Consider the following 18,878-nt stretch of genomic DNA (forward strand, 5'->3'; position numbering starts at 1 on the left):
AAATAAAAAATGCGTCGCGACGGGACAAGGCGAAACCGAATCGCACCAAATCAAAAATGCGTCGAGACAGGGCAAGGCAAAGCCGAGCCGCATCAAATCAAAAATCCTAAACGACGGGCGAGGCGAAGCCGAGCCACACCAAATCAAAAGTACATCATGACGGGACAGGACGAAGCCCCACAACACCAAATAACAAATACACGACGAGCCGAGGCGAAACCGAGCCACACCAAATAAAAAATGTACGACCGGGCAAGACAAAACCACATCACACCAAACAAAAAATATGGTCAAAAGAAAAAAATGATGATGGATAGTTTTTGGGTCCGCCCGGTGCGTAGCGCGACACAAAAGCTAGTTGGTCTATATTCTCTTAAGTGGGACCAGAAGCTCTCAGAAGAGAGTCTTTTGTTCAGCTTTTAACCATAGGAAAGGAAATTCACCTGAAATCGTATTATTATTATTATTATTATTATTATTAATAATAAATAAATTAATTAATTTGTCAGTCTCATTATGGATACTAAATAGGGAAATATGCTTGTTTGTCGGTCCATTGAACTTGGCCTTGGGGTAGTCTAATCCCTAGTTAGTAAGTTCGCGAATCATTCACGAATTTTTCCGTATCGCGAATTTTACGGTTTTATTCGCGTACGTTTGCAATTCCGAACCCAAGACGCTTATTATGTGGCATTCCCGGATTATTCGCGAATCGTTCACGAACTTTACGTATCCCGAATGAGACGTCCGCTTAATTCGCCAGAATTTTTTTAGCTTTTACGCTTTCAAAGGCCCTATATTTTGGGCTTTACTGCCTTCCAAGCATACACGGCCCAATATTAGACGTTGTTATAATTTTTGTGAAACAAAAATGACAGAAGAGATTTGAAGGTGAAGGTGAGAGAGATCTAAAACTCCCTAACCAAGCATCTAAACCACTGTACCACGTTGTATATATTATTAATATCATCATATTAAGTTTATTTTTTCTTTGAATAACTCACACATATGCATAAAAATTAGTCTATGACCTTATAAATACTAATTATTTATTATATAGATACCGATTTTTCAGAGCCGAAGTCACATTTATAAATCGAATTATACACGTAAGTATACCGTTCCGAATTACTGACGAATCACGTTCCGTTGACTGAATTTTGGACCGAATTTGAGTTTTACAAAACCGTATAATACTCGTATGTTTGCCGAATCCCGAATTGCTAACTAGGGTCTAATCCAGGGGTGATCGCATCCATAGGAGTTGCCCTCAGTTCTGAGTCCTAAGTAACACAACCTTCCCAAATCGCGCTTTATTAGTCTCTCCTGGCATTAGGACTGTATCCTAGGAAAATAGGAAAAAAAACTTATGCAGGGCAGCAGGAGGCCGCTCCTGTATCTTTCAACGATTGTTAGCTCCCTTCACTCGTCGGAGTGCTTGTTTTTTCCTCGTTGCTTTTCAAATGGATTTCTCATCGTGGATTCGAACAGCTCTTTTAAGGAAAAACAAATCAGACCAATCAAACCCTAGTTCTTCTCAAACTGAACCGAATCTCAAACAAAGAGAAGTTAAAGAAGCCGAAGAAGAAGAAGAACTTGGAGTAACTGATGAGTTAAAAGACTTTGTCAAGTCATTAAGTGCAGAAACCTTCAAGAATTTCCCACTTCAACAAGGTATAAAAATTTCATCTATCACTTCTACAAAATATACTATTTCTTTGTAGAATTCAATTATAAAAAAATATGATTTAATTGAGTTGATGCAGATGATAATCAGGTTAGAACTGTTAACGGGTCTGATAATATACAGAAAGATCTCAGTGAATGGCAAGAACGTCATGCTATGCTTGTTCTTACTAAAGTCAAGGTATTGTGATTTATGCTATGCCCTAAAATTGGCATTATGACAGTATTAGAATAGGTGGAAAGTTTAGAGATTGCCAGCATAGAAACTGACAGTATTAAATCTGATGATACTTGTATATTACTTGAAGCATTGCACGAATAAAATGATTGTTATGTTGTTATTTTACATGTTTTTAAACCTGGATTCGGTTAGGTATCCTAATGCACACTTACGGTAGAGATAAGGAGCTGAGGTAGAAAAGATTAGACATTTGGTGGACATGCATTCGGTGTTAACTATTGATTGCTTACACTCAGACTTTTGAATTATCTGATCAGCGAAAGTTTGCTTCTATGTTGGTAGCTTTTATTAGCCGTACTATTGAAAAGATGAAGTTACCTAATTAGCGTAACTGTTACCCTTACTCCGAGCCATATATGTTCACTAACATGCTAATGGAATCTAGTGCAGATACGATCTCTTTCAAAGGAGTGTTACTTTTGGTTCGATACTTAATATATAGTGGGTGGTCTAACATCACTGATCATGAGCTGTGGACTACTTGTGTTTTCTTGACAACGATTTGCTTATTTTTGCAGGAAATTTCACTGCTTAGATATGTTCTTTGCCCACGGTACTTAAAAGATAGACAATTTTGGCAAATATACTTTATGCTTGTGAAGAACTATGTATCTCCGTGAGTAACTTTCTTTTTTGCTTGAAGAAACCTTGTAATATTGTTTCTTTTCAAATTTTGGTAATATTATGACAACTGCATCTAGTAAAGCAACCTGATATTTGGATGTAACAGTAAAAATTAGAGTGTCAACTTGATGAACTCGTATTTGCTTCTCAGTTTCCATTTTAGAACATGACAGATGTTTATTGAATTTCTTTATCTTGCTATTTGTTCTAGATCTCCACAAGCAGTGTGTATGCTTTCTTTCAGTTTTGTAACTTCCATAGGCATTAGACATAGTTACCCTTCGCTGACCCAATGCAGGTGAGATCCATATGTGAAGTGAAAGGTGAAGACTTGTACACCATTCCCCATTGCTCCTTGTGACTGTCAGATCAGTGATGATCTTATGAGCATCTTTCTATGATCAGTCAGTTGGACAATGGCTTTAATGTCCATAACAATCTTTCTGATGTTTGCTCAATCCAGATGAGCATTTGAAATCCATGAAGTGATTACATGTTGACAACATTTTTTTTTTTTAGTAACCCATTTTGTCTCTAGTGGTAAAAAGGAGTTTGTCACTACTAAGCTAGAAGAAATGTTGGTTGTGCTTTTGAATCTTGAACTCTTTAATGCACATATTCTCAGATGTGTACATAGATTTTGAAAAAAGAAGTATCTTGGATCAGCTGCATTGCCAACTTAGTTATATTGATGTGTATCAGATTTGAGCTGCTTGCTATAAGAAAAGCAAAACTCAGAAGGATGGCAGTGGATGATGGAAACCTGGTCGAGAGTCCTGCATATGAAGTAGAGATGGCAGAGGCGAAACAATCTAGGAGGTCACTACCTTCGGAGAGCGATGTAGGCTCAGTATGATATACACAATGGTGATGGGAAGTTGAGACATGGGGAGGATACCGTTTCCAAGAATACAAATTTATTCATTCGTATTTCTACATACTCGTGTATTTTATGCTATTATCCTTCGTCTACCTCTAGCATTAAAATTCCTGACAGAAAGCAAAGAAGAACCAGTTGCCTTGAAAAATTTGTAATCTCTTTTCGTTTCAGGTCATAGGTTAGAGTTCTAGTAAGTATCCAGGCGTGCCTTAATTGGATTTTGTAAAGACACCAACTTTGAAACCCCATATTCCATCAAAACAATATCTCAGATTCTACTTAACAAAATGATTTTCGTAACTTTAAAAATAAAATATGTAGAAAATCAAAAATTAAAGAAAAATGAAGATTGGCTTTTATTGCAGCGAGCTTCAAAGCTAACGGTGACTGTATCTATAGACAGGGAAAAAATTAAAGAAAAAAATAAACTGGAAAGAAGAAAGAAAAACCAGAATCTAGTTTAGCCATTTCCTATACCCCCAACCCCACTTGCTCTGATTAGAATTCTAAGTTCCAACCTTTTTTTCTTTTCTCCCTTCCCTTGTCAAATAATCTGTCAGTCTCAAGGTACTAGGAGTTCATATCTGTTTCTTTTTTCAGAGCGATGTGTAAATTCATCAGCCCTGCAATGTTACAGACATTGGACTAGTACTAAACATCTCTTTTTTTAAGAGCTTTTTCTTCTCTTTTTACCCTTTACAACATAGATGTAAGGTGGTCCAAAATGGAGTACCACCAGCATTAACAGGACCCTTCCAACCTGCAACTCTCTTAACATCTTCAGCCTGAAAGCAATCAAAAAATAAATTTCGCTGAAGACTAGGCCCTGTTCGAGTCCACAGGTTCACCTCAAACATCCAATCTTTCCCATTCATAACGTCCCGGTAGTGGGGAATCATTAGTGGGATCAAAGTTGTACCTATAGACAACCCCAAATAAAAAGATACAATTGTTATGCACAATACCTTGTAAAAATTGGCCATGTTTAAACGGTGTAATATGGATTTGAAAGCTTCAAAGCAATATCAAGAATCAACCAGAATTCCAGCACACACTTCGATAGATAGAAATGACTAACCCAACCTCAGGTTGGAACTGCAAAACAATCTGGTCTCTCGACAGGGTTGGTCTAAGGGGTCAGGCCCTCAACAAGGCCAATGCTTTTTCTTGTGGAGATGATCAAATTCCTTGGATCAAACGGGTTTGGTTAATGGTATCCAGGCTGTGAGAGCCTCTACAGGTATGTACTCCCTCCGTCCCTTTTATATAGGCGGAGAAGTAAAAAAATGTAGTCCCTATATATAGACGGACATGTATTTCCAATGTGATTTCTTATATACCCTTATTAGAAAATATGATATTCACCAATTTAGTTAATGTCTTTGGTAATTCCCAAAACTAATTATATTTTTTAAATATTATAGTGGATAAAAACTTTTAATAAATTAATATTTTTCATATTTCCCAGACAAATGTATTGGAATTGGTGAGAGTAAATCAGGTACAATTAGGAAAATTTATGAAAACTAAAAGTTTTCTTATTCTAAGAGAATTTCACTTTTCCGCCTATATATAGGGGACGGAGGGAGTAATATATTACTATATTTGGCTATAACATATTATAAGGATTGGTCTACTTACTTTTTATCTGTGTTACAACGATACGCCTAAAAAAAATAAAAATCAGCCGTATCGATACGTATTAGATATCAACAACTGTCAAGATAAATCTCAATACCTTAATATTAGAAAATTTAGATATTTTACTAGATTCTCAGAGAAGTTTTAACTATAGTGACAAATATTAGTTCCAAATATGTCCACTAATCTTGCTCTAGACTTACTTCCTTCTTATCCATACTTTTTTTCTCCAGTGAGGTTAATCACACATATTATATTTTAATCATGCAAACACATGTATGTATTTTGTTAAGTTTCTATCTTATATATAATATATTTATGTTAAACTACTGATCAATATTGAGTATGTTGTATCGCCGTATTTTAGTTTTTCAAGTTGGTGTATCATAGTAGCGTATCTTGTATCCAATACCGTATCCGTTGCAACACAGCTTTTTATACATATCTAGCATCATATATTATAGTTAACTGAACATTAATGGAAACTATTCTGACCACTAATATAACTCGATATAGATCACTTAAGTCAGTAAGGACCTTGGACTAAGGTTGAGGTTTCTGAACCTAGTGACAGTGATCAAGAATGAGGATTTCCGAACAAAACGAGGATAAAAACAGGATTACATGACATACCTATCTATGAATGCTCTTTGTTGTTGCTGCTCTGCAACAGCAAAAAATTCTTCTACCTCATGAGTTGTCGGAATGTTTCCCCGCATTGGGTTCTGTATTATTCGATTTCTGGCTGTTGAGTTGTTGGTGGTCCTGGTAGTAGAACCAGGAGTGCTCAAAATCTCAGAGTTTCTAATCAGACTGCACGGTGTGGATTCTCTCGTACCCCTAATTAAGCATAAGAAGAATAAATACATGACAGAAACATAAGAGTCCAATCTCACAATCATGAAAGTGAGTAACCTCATTAATACTGTATTACATTAACGACAACCACACTAAAGTACCGGAAAAAGTAGATTCAATCAAATATAGCTCTTCAAATAGAAACGTAAATGGGTTATAACTATATAGCCAATAGAACCAAGCATTCCATTACAAAAAACAGAAAACAAGCACATAAAACTACCTCTGCTAAAAAGAGGAGCCTAAAACTAATTTCGAAAAAGAGAACTTGCAACAGAGATTATTATTTATTTATAATCAGCGCACAACCTTTTGCAGGAAAATCATTAACCTTTCAAGAGGCAAGATTAAATGTAGTACCCATGTTAGTTACGAAAAAAATTAACTTTTTTTTTTTGAAGCATGAAATTTATAAACTACTGACGGGCTATTACGTGAGGGTATATAATACCCCAAGATTCATCAATTACAGTAACATGATATTGGAACATAATAGCAATACTGAGAAAAGCATATATACTAACTACAGAAGAAAAAAATGTATATATATATATATATATGCATGCCCCAAGATGCAGAAATTGTTCAGGATTATATGTATTATTATCTAATACAGATAAAATTGATACATGCATGAATTACACAAATACAAAACTTATGATTAGAGGGTTTGAACAAAGGTGTTTCTGCAGCACCTAAGTAATCCAAGCTGTGAAAGAAAAGGTTCAGAAAATAGAAAACAAACTACTCACAGTAACAAAGAACACGAAAATATTTTTCTTTACTTCTTTTAGTTTGCATTTAAAAAAAAAACGCTTTCAGAAATGGGATCCTAAAAAAAGTGAATCCTCAAATAAAATAAAAATAAAAGGTGGAAATATTATCTAAAGCCTTATTCATTGAATTTCACAAATAAGGCCCCTTGGAATAGGAAGAAAAAAACCTAAATTATCAAAGACATAAGAAGGGGGAAACAAAAAACACCCTAAAAATCAAAATTTGAAAGCTTTTCAAAATTCCCAACTGAAAGAAATACAAACACAAAAACCAACAAATTAACAAACATCTAAAAAAAATTTAAAAAAAATTGCAGGAAAAAAAGAAGGATTTGATTAATGATTTTTATGAGAAATCAAAATAAACTGACCTATCTCTTTCTTCGATCTCCAGAAAGTTTTCTCCGAAGGAAGCCTCATCTTTACTCTCGTCATTGTTGCTGTTCTTACAACAAGTAAGAGTGTTGTCATCACAATTGACAGAAGCGAGAGCCAATCTAGGACTTGCCCTAAGTTTAGAATTAGGGCTTTTCTTACAACTATCTTTGACTTCATTTTTCTTTGCTGAAGAAACAACAAGTAATGGTGGTTTCTCAAGTTTCCTGCTCCTAAGTTGAAAATAAGATCCAGTAACAGCAGCAGCAGCGTTATTAGGAGATATATTTGAAGTCTCAGAGGTAGTAGTTTGTTTCTTCTGTAACCTTTGTAAAGCTAGGGTTTTTGCTCTAGTTAAAACACCAATAGTTGATTGAGCTACTTCCATTGATGCTTCTCCTCCTGTTGTTACCTTTGCTTTTCTCATGTACTTTCCCATTTCTTCTTCTGATGTAAAAAAGGGTTTTGTTTGTTTGGGGGTGGAAGAGGGGGAAAAAAAATGAAGAAAAAAGTGTTTTTCTCTCTTTTGTATGTATTTTTCTACTATGTATTTTTGTATACCCTGATTTCTGATGAGAGAGGAAATCCAAACAATATAGGGTTTTCTTTTCTATTTATATTGCTAATATCTACTATAAATAAATAAATTTGTGTCCTAATTTTACTAACTAAACACTCATTTGAAAATATATCCTAGTAGATTTGGTCCATCAGATGAATCATCAACTTTATCAGCGACTATTTCTTATTTCTTATGCTTCAAAAAAAAAAAAAAAATCTCTTATTTCTTGTCCGGAAACAATGGTTCCTGTTTTGTTTTTATTAATGAGATTTCCAGATTGGACAAGTGCTGAGCATACGGAGTGTTTATAACTTTGTGTCGGTGGGGAGAAATGTAGGAGATGGTTTATATATATATAGAATAAGAAAAAGTTGTCACTGTCTCGGGATAGATCGGCCGTCCAAAATAGATGGGACAAATCCAAACGTCCATACATAAAAGAACCAAACTGTGTGAGGCTGGGATCTACAAATCCGAATCCGAACGTCCATACATAAAGGACTATGTTGCGGCCCAACCAAACCAAACTGCGTGAGGTTGGGATCTATATTGTCTAATATAACTAGGTTTCTTAATCTAATTAACACACGGTTAGGAAAACTATGGAGTTAGGTGAAAACTAAGGGTTCAAGTATCCCTTTTACCTTGTTACTCCACGTGTCAAGTTGGTACAGAGTGTTGTAGGAACCAAATATAGTTCTGTTTTTGATATTCGAGTATTAAAATTTGATGTTCGAGAATTAAAAAGAGGCGAACTTTTTTAGTTGGCCGGTGACTATTGTATGGGGTGAAAGGCAATAGCTAGCTCAATTCATTTTTTAGTTGGCCGGTGCTAATTCTGAATTCTATGACAGTGGGGAAACTGGGAATTAGGCGGTACTCCTTAATTCGGAGGTGTGCAACATATATAATAGCTATTCGAAGCTGAATGTAAACTTCACATAGTGACCAATCCATAATACCACTAACTTCAAAACATCCATAAAATAATTGATTGTGTAATATTTAAATTGTTAGTTTACATGTAGCTATTGGCGGTGAATTTCATTGCAAGTTGTCGTCTCCAGACTGAGTAGCATCATACAGATGCAGCTACGATAAAACTATACACTGATCAAGTGATCAACTTTTTCCTATTGAAAAGGAAATGGGTCACTTAAAAGTTTCACATGCAGAATTGTTTGTTAGTGTTGCTGGATTTTACTCTTTAATAAGCTTTGGATATTATTCGGTCTTCCATAGCCATTCTTAATTCATTGAGCATGTCCTTTTGGGAGCTTGAAAATCAGAGAGTGGAGATTCCACAGATAAAAATTAGGCGATTGTGCTTATGCCGTTAAATTTGTAAACGAAAATTGAATCAGAATTCCAGTTTCCCTTATAAATTAAATAACCTCGTTGTGAGTATCTGAGCATCATATGTTTCTTAGACTTTGTAGCTTGAAAAAACATACATATATAATCCAAGAATTCTCAGTTTATGATGAACACATGACTCAGACTACTTTGGGTGGACCATCTGAACTGAAGAACAAATTCCTGTATTGCGAAGCTTATAGGAATCATACGTATAATCTTTGCAAGTTGATGCCCAGGTGCCCATCAGCCATGAGTAAACCCGCTTTAAGTCTTTGTAAGTTGATGCCCAAGTGCCCATGAATAAACCTCTAGAGACAAACTACCATTCGGACTAATGGGGGGCTGCGTTTTTTAAATTAGCCAATTCCATTGCTTATTAAGGAGTACGACCACCGTCTAGCTACTTTGGTTACATTCACAGATCAACTGATCCAAAAAAATTTAGGGAATGTACCCAGTAGATTCTCCTTTGCAGGATATTCTAAGGATTTGATAATCTTGATTCTTGAATGTGGTGGCCATTTTTAACTATATATACCACTATTTGTCATTTTGAATGAGTGCTTCTTTTACAGCAATTAATGTTTCCCACTTCCATTTTCAAGTTTCATCACCCATTAATGGTGGAGGAAAACGCTGCTTACTATCGGATTTTAAGCAACTACTAGCATATACATCTTCTATGAATGGTTACAACTTCGCTTTTTTATTTCAGGAGGTTGAGGTTCTAATCTCATCATGGTAATGAGTAGCAGAGTAAGTGCGCCGTGCGCGGAGTGTGAATAGTCATTATTAATCCATAATCGCGATCCTGACCTTCTATGAACATCTGCAAAGAATGAAGTATTTTTGGTGGTCATATTTATAGTGATGATGGCGATGGCGGATTCTTGCATGGCTATCAGGAAGTTGGAAGTGTTGGAAAAAATACAGTTTTATGTGAATAAAAATTACTAATAAAAAGGTTTTTCCAAAAATAAAAAACACCTTCCAAATTTTATCGGGTTAGGGTTTTATATATATGAAGAATTTTTTTTTATTGTATAGATATATAGAAAAACCTCTCTTATATCCCCTAAGATTTTTAGTACTTCTTCTTCGTTTTTTTCGATGTTTGATACGAGGGTTCTAAGTGCTAACGATTCGTGAGTTTTCCGCTGCCAAGTTCTAGAAGGACAAGTTTGAATGTGCTATTCAAGCTTGTTAAGATTGTTGTATCTTGGAGGCAGATGTACCCGTAGGGCTATAGCATCATCTTTTTCAGAGTGTAGCCGGGCATTCTTGTCTTAAGGACAGTATGTTGAACATGCGCCTCAATCTACCATTACCGTTTTTCTTGTTTCCATGGTGTTTAGCAGGATATTCAAGACATTAACAGTTGACTAAGGAGAACACACGAAAATCAGATAAGTGCCTCTTTTATTGATTAGTTATTTGATTTTTTCAGTTTTAATTGTTATTACCCAACAATCTTAAGACAAGAATTATATATATTAGAATAGCAATTAAGAAAGAATCGAATTGGGTTTGATCAGTAGCTCTCGTACTATACACATCGACTGGTTTTCTTTTTTAAGTCTACATGTGATCGTGATGAACCTAACTGGTTAATATGTGCTTTAATCAGGGGCCTATATGGGATATCTTGTATATCCTCTAATTTCGGCGGGTCAATCTGATAATACTCGTTATAAATCACGCCAGTAAAGCTGTTGGACCATGTGCTTATTGTAGATGTTGAAGCGTCCGCGACTAGGTGTTACAGAATCGTTTGGTGGTTCAAATATCGTTGTAGATGCAACCACAGAGGTGTATAAATCCGACCTCCGGATGCAAACCCTGGGTTTATGCTCACTCTATAACTCCAACGGAGAAAAGGATCAATGTCAAGCATTCCGCAAGATCTCTATCCTGAGATCCTCGCAAGGCTACCAGTGAAATCCACATATGTATACTGTTTGGTTGATTTGGTTGGTTCTTGTAATGGCATACTTTGCTTACGCTTATGGAATCAGGAAAGGGATTTCTTTTATCTTTGGAATCCTGCCACCAAAGGGTGCCAACGAAGTATATAACACTTTAGATGATGATCCGTTTACATCACCATTACTTGATGGTGATGGTATTAATCAAGTGCCGATTCAAAAGATAAAATCTTCGCCCGCTAGCAAACAGCTGGTGAATGCTGAAAGTTCTTTTGTGGGTTCATGTAATGGGTTGAATACAAACTGCTGGCAAGACCACCACCTGAATTTGATGATATGTCTCGTAAGCCGAATCTTGGTTACCTATCGACCAGACATGGGTCCGTTCGATTATAACTCGAAGTGTGATGAATACAACTTCGTATGAATTAAGAGCTATTCAAACTTCAACCAGTCTGAAGTTGTCGTTTATTCACTTAGATCGAATGCATGGAAACGAATTTGAAATATCCCTTATATTATGTGTAGTTTTAAATCACAAGAGTACGGGGTATTTTGTAATGGGGCTCTTCATTCGTTTGCGTTGTCCAAATTAGGTCGGTCATCTTCTACCTCCAAAGTAGTAGTTACACCCGAAGTATTAGTTGCATTGGATATAACAGATGAGATTACCAGAGAAATCCTACAACCAGACGATTCTGAAGTCGTTAACTATACATTGGTGTGTTGGATGGGTGTCTATGCGTGCTTTTAGGTAATCCTGTCATCGGTTTTGAAATTTGGGTAATCAAAGATTACCTCAAGAGAGAATCTTGGAGTAAGCGTTATACCATATCCCATAAGATTACGGACAACTCTAGATATTTGAAGCCTATGTGGTCCTCGTATACATAAGAAACTGCAGTTTCCTGTCGAGGAATTCGCTAAGTGGAAGTTTGCACTTTCGTCATCGGGTCGAGCATATCATTCGGGAGGAGAACATGATGGCTGCACAAGAGATTCTTGAGCTGTTTTCTGAACTTGTTGCAGTGCGTCTTCCAATTATTGAATCACAGATGGCTTAGATAGAAGTCGAGCAGAGTATCGAGAAGGTTTAACGGTGACTGATCGAAAGAATGAAGTTGTTGGCTGCTGCTCGAGCCATTTATTGCAGTAGACGATAACTGCTAGCGATTCTAATGGCGGTGATGTTTAGGAGTTGAACGAGCAAAAAAGAAAAATGACAGTGAGGAGATAAAGCTGACTTGGTCTATGCCATTATCGATATAGAGATGCAATACTCCTGGTGTTAATGGAGATGTGACGGAGAAGATCAAGGTGCTGATGCCATTACCAATGGAGTTGGCAGTGATGATGCTAGTTTGATCAGTGATGCTACTCACGATTCCTGGGAATGGATTGATTGCTGTTGAAGGCAGTGTACATCGAGTTTGAAACTTGGCAGTGTCATGAAGATGCTGAGAGTGGGAGAAGGTCTGCTACTGATTAAAAGATGGTGGTGGATTTGAGCTCGAGAAGGACATTGAATAAGTTGATGTTTTTTTTTTCCAACCATGGAAGCAGCCATTCTGGATTAGTTGGTGGTGCTAGGAGGAGTTACCCTAGAGTCATGAAGCGATCAGTAATTTCACCTGATGATCGAAGTTACAAAATCTGGCAGAACTTTCTCCTTCTGCTAGTCGTATACACCGCACTGATGGCTCCTTTCCAATATGGTTTTCTTTTCAAACCAGTTCGAGGACTGGAGATCGCGTATATTTTCATCGATGGAATCTTCTTGATAGATATCTCCATCACCTTCTTCATTGGCTACGCGACAGAAAATCTTACGTATTCGTTGACAACCATTGGGAAATTGCTTGGAGCATCATGATTCGTCTCTGGCGTCTTCGTAGAGTGTGTTCTTTGCTTTCCGCAATGGAGAAAAACATCAAGTTCAACTACTTTTGGGTGAGGTGTGTCAGGATTTTCTGTCTGACTATATTCTACGTTCACTGTGCTGCATGTGTTTATTATACTATCGCTGCACGTAGTATCCATCCAGAACGAACGTAGCTTGGTGACTTGCTTGATGAGAGTCTAGGAGTTCGATATGTTACATCGATTTATTGGTCTGTTACAACTTTCACATTTGTTTTACGTGCAAAGACGAAGCGATGTATGCGGGAACTGGAATCACTAGATTGTGCGAATCAAAGTGTGTTCTCCATCAATAAAATCATGCGAAGGTACAACGGTACTCGTCGGTATGAGAAAGTTAATTTGCCAATTATTTTGAATAAGCATGCAAAGGTATAATGGAGCTCGCTTCAGGGGAAGAGCATCACATATTCATGCTTAATTCTTGTACTTGATGTCGGTTTGCACTTGCTCAAACCAAGAGCTAAGTTTTAAATAATTCTTAAGAGAAGTATTTAAATGTGGGAGATAAGAAATGTGATCTTGCAATCCATCAAGGATGAGAGGTATATGATGAATGCATTAACCAACCTTGAAGAATATAAGAAAGACACGTGATTATGGACCACTTCAGATTTGACAGGAAACTAATATGCGGTTGACATGGTCTAAAGGATCAGTAGGTAACCATATATTTTTTTATTTTTTTATTTTCTGTCTAACGTGTTTAGTACGTGTTGCAAAATAGATGTGCATATCCGCGTTTAATCTGGGAAAACACAGGGATGCTCTGATTAGAAGACCAGAGATTGGAATGCATGAGGTACATAATTAATTTCAATTATGTGATATATGCTTTACAACCACCTATGAAATATGTGATATGTTTATGATTTGACTGAAAGACCAAGATGGCTGATATGATCTAAATGAGCGAAAGGATCCAGAAGAAATTCTGAAGGAAATGGTTTTTGTCAAACTCGATGCGTTTAATGTGTGTTGTAAATGTGCAGTATATCAGATGTATACAAATACCCATGTATCTCAAGAGAATTACTGGATGATCTGATTAGATATTTGCGATACTTGAGGTACATCTTAAATTGTGTATGTAATACATATTGTACTGACCTTAAGAGATGTTGTTGTTTCAGGCTATGGATAAATCTTAGCCTATGTGTGTATCCTCTTAAGGAGTGTCTGTCTAAGGAAGTCCTTAAAACAGACAAGATGAACTTGTATATTGAAGAAATCAAAGTTCGTGTGCTTTAATTCAAGCATAAGAGGAAGACGAATGATTACTAAGATGCTTCTTAGAAGATATTCCTCTGTGACCGAAGCCTGTGGCCATCATTGCAGAAACTCAATTGACTATGTGAGTCTAAAGTAAATGAGCAATGACAAAGTCTAGACATACTCGAAGAAGGCTAATTCGGTAAGACAACTATACTCTTTAATGAAGTAATTTTAGTTGATTCGTGAAGTCAAAAAGAGGTCTCAGTAGACATGTAAAGTCAAAAGAGAACCTCATAGACTTAGGGAAGTCAACAGAAAAATTAGTGGTCCTTTGACGAAAGGATTTTCTAAAGAGATAATTCGTAATTATACATCGAGGGGGAATGGGACTTAAGCTCATATAAAATAAACTTGCCATGAAGGATACTCAACCTTGCTGACTGGAGATCCCAAGATCAAGGTTTCGAATGAGACAACTAATTTATGGTAGGTAAAGGTAAACACTATCAGAGGATTATATTCTCTCTGTCCCTTCCCTATGGTGTAGATGTGATAGTGTGACTGCATGTGAAGGGTGACTTTAATAAGTCTTAATGAGTTCCATAGTTTCAATTTAATATTGAAGTGGGGTGTAGCAGTGAACACTCTTAATGGAACTCACCTATCTGAATGAGGAAGTGGATCGCTTTCTATGAGAATATGAGCTGATTCTCTAGAGCATTCTGAGAAACAAGACGTCCAGGGCCAAAATGGACACAACGGCGGAGCTTGGCAGCAACCGTGGAGATATCATGTGTGGTTGTTATCGCGAGTTACACCAAATGTTAGACAGTTCAAGACCTAATGGACACTGGCTAATAAGTAGTTCAGGTAACCTCTCACTAAGCAAAGGTTCAAGACCTTATGGACACCTATTCCTATTCATGATATTTCTTGTTTTCCGTGTTTTATCGTATTTTTATTCATGTGGGGGATTGTTGGAAAAAATACAGTTTTATGTGAATAAAAATTACTAATAAAAAGGTTTTTCCAAAAATAAAAAACACCTTCCAAATTTTATCGGGTTAGGGTTTTATATATATGAAGAATTTTTTTTTATTGTATAGATATATAGAAAAACCTCTCTTATATCCCCTAAGATTTTTAGTACTTCTTCTTCGTTCTTTTCGATGTTTGATACGAGGGTTCTAAGTGCTAACGATTCGTGAGTTTTCCGCTGCCAAGTTCTAGAAGGACAAGTTTGAATGTGCTATTCAAGCTTGTTAAGATTGTTGTATCTTGGAGGCAGATGTACCCGTAGGGCTATAGCATCATCTTTTTCAGAGTGTAGCCGGGCATTCTTGTCTTAAGGACAGTATGTTGAACATGCACCTCAATCTACCATTACCGTTTTTCTTGTTTTTATGGTGTTTAGCAGGATATTCAAGACATTAACAGTTGATTAAGGAGAACACACGAAAATCAGATAAATGCCTCTTTTATTGATTAGTTATTTGATTTTTTCAGTTTTAATTGTTATTACCTAACAGGAAGAAGCGGCTGATCTAAGCATAAACGGACAAAGTAGAGAAAAATGCTCGAGGTTGAGCTGTGGCGGGTGAATTAAATGATTACCAAAAAAATAAACAAGAAGTAGTACAACGCCAAATTGTCTTTGGAAGCAATTTCTCTCATGGTCAGACTTGGGCGTGACATTTTTTTATTTTTTTTTGGTTTCTTTGGCAAGTATTGGAAAACAGTTTTCGAATGAAAATGGGAGACTTATTGCCTATGCTGATCCAACTAACCTAGAAACTCAACCCCTGAATGGATGTAGAGTGTAGTATTACTCAGTGAATAAGGCTGACTTTCCCTTAGAGAAACAGTTCTATCCTTGACGGACATATTATAAGTAGACTAACGATATTATGACCTGATTAACTAGACACACGGCCGGGGCTGAGTAAAACATTGTGGGAGGATATGGATCGACCGACTAAAAAACAAAAACTTATATGACGTTGAGCCCCGGTCGTAGGCCTGGGTGATACCTAGTATATATATATATATATATATATATATATAACGGGGAAATTAGGCTCAGGCCCAACCCATGGATAACCCATAATATGAGGCCCTTAATTAAAAAAAGTTTAAATCTAGGCCCCGAGTTTTTAAAAGACCTTGATACCCTTATGCATATTGTCAAGCCCATAATTAAATAAAATTTAAATCTAGGCCCAAAATTATTAAATCTATGCCCGAAATTATTAAAATACAGTGCGAAGGTGTAAACAGAAGTTACACATGCATATGGCATGTGTAACCAGAAGTTACACATCCTTATGATATGTGTAATGCAAAGTTACACTTGTATATATATGCAAATAAATAGACATCAAAAAAAAACACAAAAAAAAAGTTATTACTTTAATATTCATTTACAATAATTTCTTAGCATGTGTAACTAGAAGTTACACACGCATCTGTTTAGTGTAATTGAGAGTTACATATGTGTCTATCTAGTGTAACTGAGAGTTACACATGCATCTGACTTGTGTATTCAGCGTCAACTCCAGTTCCAGCGAGACCATTACCACGTTTAAGCAATTAGCTTTTATGAAGTTATCTAAAACCTGAAATATAGCAACAAGCAATCAGTATTTATATGATTAAAATGAACAGTACATAAAACAATGTATATTTCAGTTTCACAAGCATCTGACTAGTGTAGCTAGCGGTTACACATGCATCTGAATTGTGTAACTGAGAGTTACACATGCATATAACATGTGTAACTAGGAGATACACATTCACCTGGCTAGTGTAGCTAGCAGTTACACATGCATATGACTAGTGTAACTAGGAGTTACACATACATATTGATATGTGTACCCAAAATTAGTATGTGTAAGTAAAAGTTACATATGCATATCCCATCAAATTAGCATGTGTAACTATAAGTTACATATGCATATCCCATCAAATTAGCATGTGTAACTATAAGTTACACATCTAATTTGCATGTGTAACTAGTAGATACACATTTATGTGGCTTGTGTACCTAGAAGTTACATATTTAATTAGCATGTGTAACTACTAGTTACACATCCATAGTCTGCCAATGCTAGTTAAACGTGCAAATTGTCATGCATATGGCTTGTGTGATGTGCAGTTAAACAGATGTATGAGTTAAGTGAAACCATTCCAGACCTATATCCATATACTACCTTTCAAGAAAAAGAAGTAGCTAGTCGTAAGTAATCAAGAAGCTAGAACACTTCTCAGGTACGTATAAATACAACTTCCGTATAAATACAACAATGTATATTCAGTTTCACAAACATCTGACTAGTGTAGCTAGCAGTTACACATGCATATAACATGTGTCATTAGGAGTTACACATTCATATTAGTATGTGTACCCAAAATCAGTATGTGTAAGTAAAAGTTACACATCTAATTAGCATGTGTAGCTCGAAATCCCACATCTAATTAGCATGTGTAACTAGAAATTACACATCTATTTAGCTTGGGTAACTAGAAGTTACACATCCACTTAGTTTGTGTACCTAGAAGGTAAGCAACAATTATCCTATCTATGTAGCTTGTGTAACTAGAAGTTACACATCCACTTAGTTTCTTATGATATCCCTTTTCATAAGAACCTTCAATATATAGAACATAAACTTTATATCCCAGGATGTGTAACTGCTAGTTACACATCCTGCTAGTTACTGTTAGATCATCTCCAAACTGAATGATGGCCCTTTACTGAGAACAAGCTGGCCATAAAGAAACTTCCAACCAATGTTATCTAGTAATTCCAATATGATTGATATACCTTTTCATAAGAACCTGCAAATATAGAACATAAACTTTATATCCTAGGATGTGTAACTAACAGTTACACATCATGCTAGTTATAGGTTTCAGATAACTAGCATTTAGACATCCATATGCCAACATATATGGATACCTAGAAATGTGAAAATCACAATCAAATTTTATGAGTCATGTTTACCTGAAGCTCACTCGACAACACCATCCTCATCTGCTTAACCACTTTTGTGGTATCAATATCAACTCCACCACTCCCTCCAATCCATACATACACGTAAACAATGTATAGAGTCATTAAGAACCTTATTTTTCTGAAACTTCATTTGGTCAATACTGTCCTAGCAATTGAAAACAGAAACACTAAAGATATACTTTGATTCATGTCTTAGCGATTGAAACTCAGAAACTTACAATCATGGACAAGCATTATAAGATTATATTGAATTAAATTATCTTTTGCGAAGGTACAAAAATGTAGATTAACTTTAAGGTAATGAGAATCACAAAACATGTAGCTTATATGTTTCAGCAAGATTGTTACTGAAATTTGAAACATCCTAAAAACATGTGTAACTAGAAGATACACATGCTTATAGCAGCACAATTTCATCAAAAATATTTTGGAAATTTTAGAAAGCATGTGTAACTAGTAGATACCAAACCAAGACAAACCAATATTGGAAGTTTCCATGTCCCATGTTCCATGCAACTCACAACAGCCATGAAAACCTGAAAAATACAAACATACAATAAAAATATCAAAAATCATACGAACGCAATTCACTCAGGGGCGTTGCCCCCTCGTGAAAAATATATCTGATGAAGCAAGCTAAACATAAAATGAGCCATCAACGTATTCAATAGGAGAAATATATCATATGCGGAAAGCAATAGATACAATGTGTCTTACAGATACAAATGCTACAATTTTTTACAAATACACATGCAACAGGATATGTATGTGTAACTTCAAGTTACACATGCTAAATATACA

General features: G+C 35.9%; 2 protein-coding genes across 2 annotated transcripts; one reads left to right on the plus strand and one right to left on the minus strand.

Annotated features, from left to right (window-relative positions):
- Positions 1-1,327: 1,327 nt before the first annotated feature.
- On the plus strand, positions 1,328-3,601 carry LOC113358534. The gene is made up of 4 exons (XM_026602125.1): positions 1,328-1,674; positions 1,767-1,867; positions 2,446-2,543; positions 3,254-3,601. Exons 1-4 carry the CDS (start codon positions 1,464-1,466, stop codon positions 3,405-3,407), a joined length of 564 nt encoding a protein of 187 aa, XP_026457910.1. The 5' UTR covers positions 1,328-1,463; the 3' UTR covers positions 3,408-3,601.
- A 162-nt stretch (positions 3,602-3,763) lies between these two features.
- On the minus strand, positions 3,764-7,709 carry LOC113358533 (cyclin-dependent kinase inhibitor 4-like). Its single transcript, XM_026602124.1, has 3 exons — positions 7,078-7,709; positions 5,706-5,912; positions 3,764-4,350 (listed from the first exon to the last, which is right to left on the minus strand). The coding sequence occupies exons 1-3, from the start codon at positions 7,518-7,520 to the stop codon at positions 4,281-4,283; spliced, it is 720 nt and encodes a 239-aa protein (XP_026457909.1). The 5' UTR covers positions 7,521-7,709; the 3' UTR covers positions 3,764-4,280.
- Positions 7,710-18,878: the final 11,169 nt, after the last annotated feature.

This window comes from Papaver somniferum, chromosome 3 (assembly GCF_003573695.1).
Source record: "Papaver somniferum cultivar HN1 chromosome 3, ASM357369v1, whole genome shotgun sequence".
Taxonomy (NCBI): Eukaryota; Viridiplantae; Streptophyta; class Magnoliopsida; order Ranunculales; family Papaveraceae; genus Papaver; species Papaver somniferum.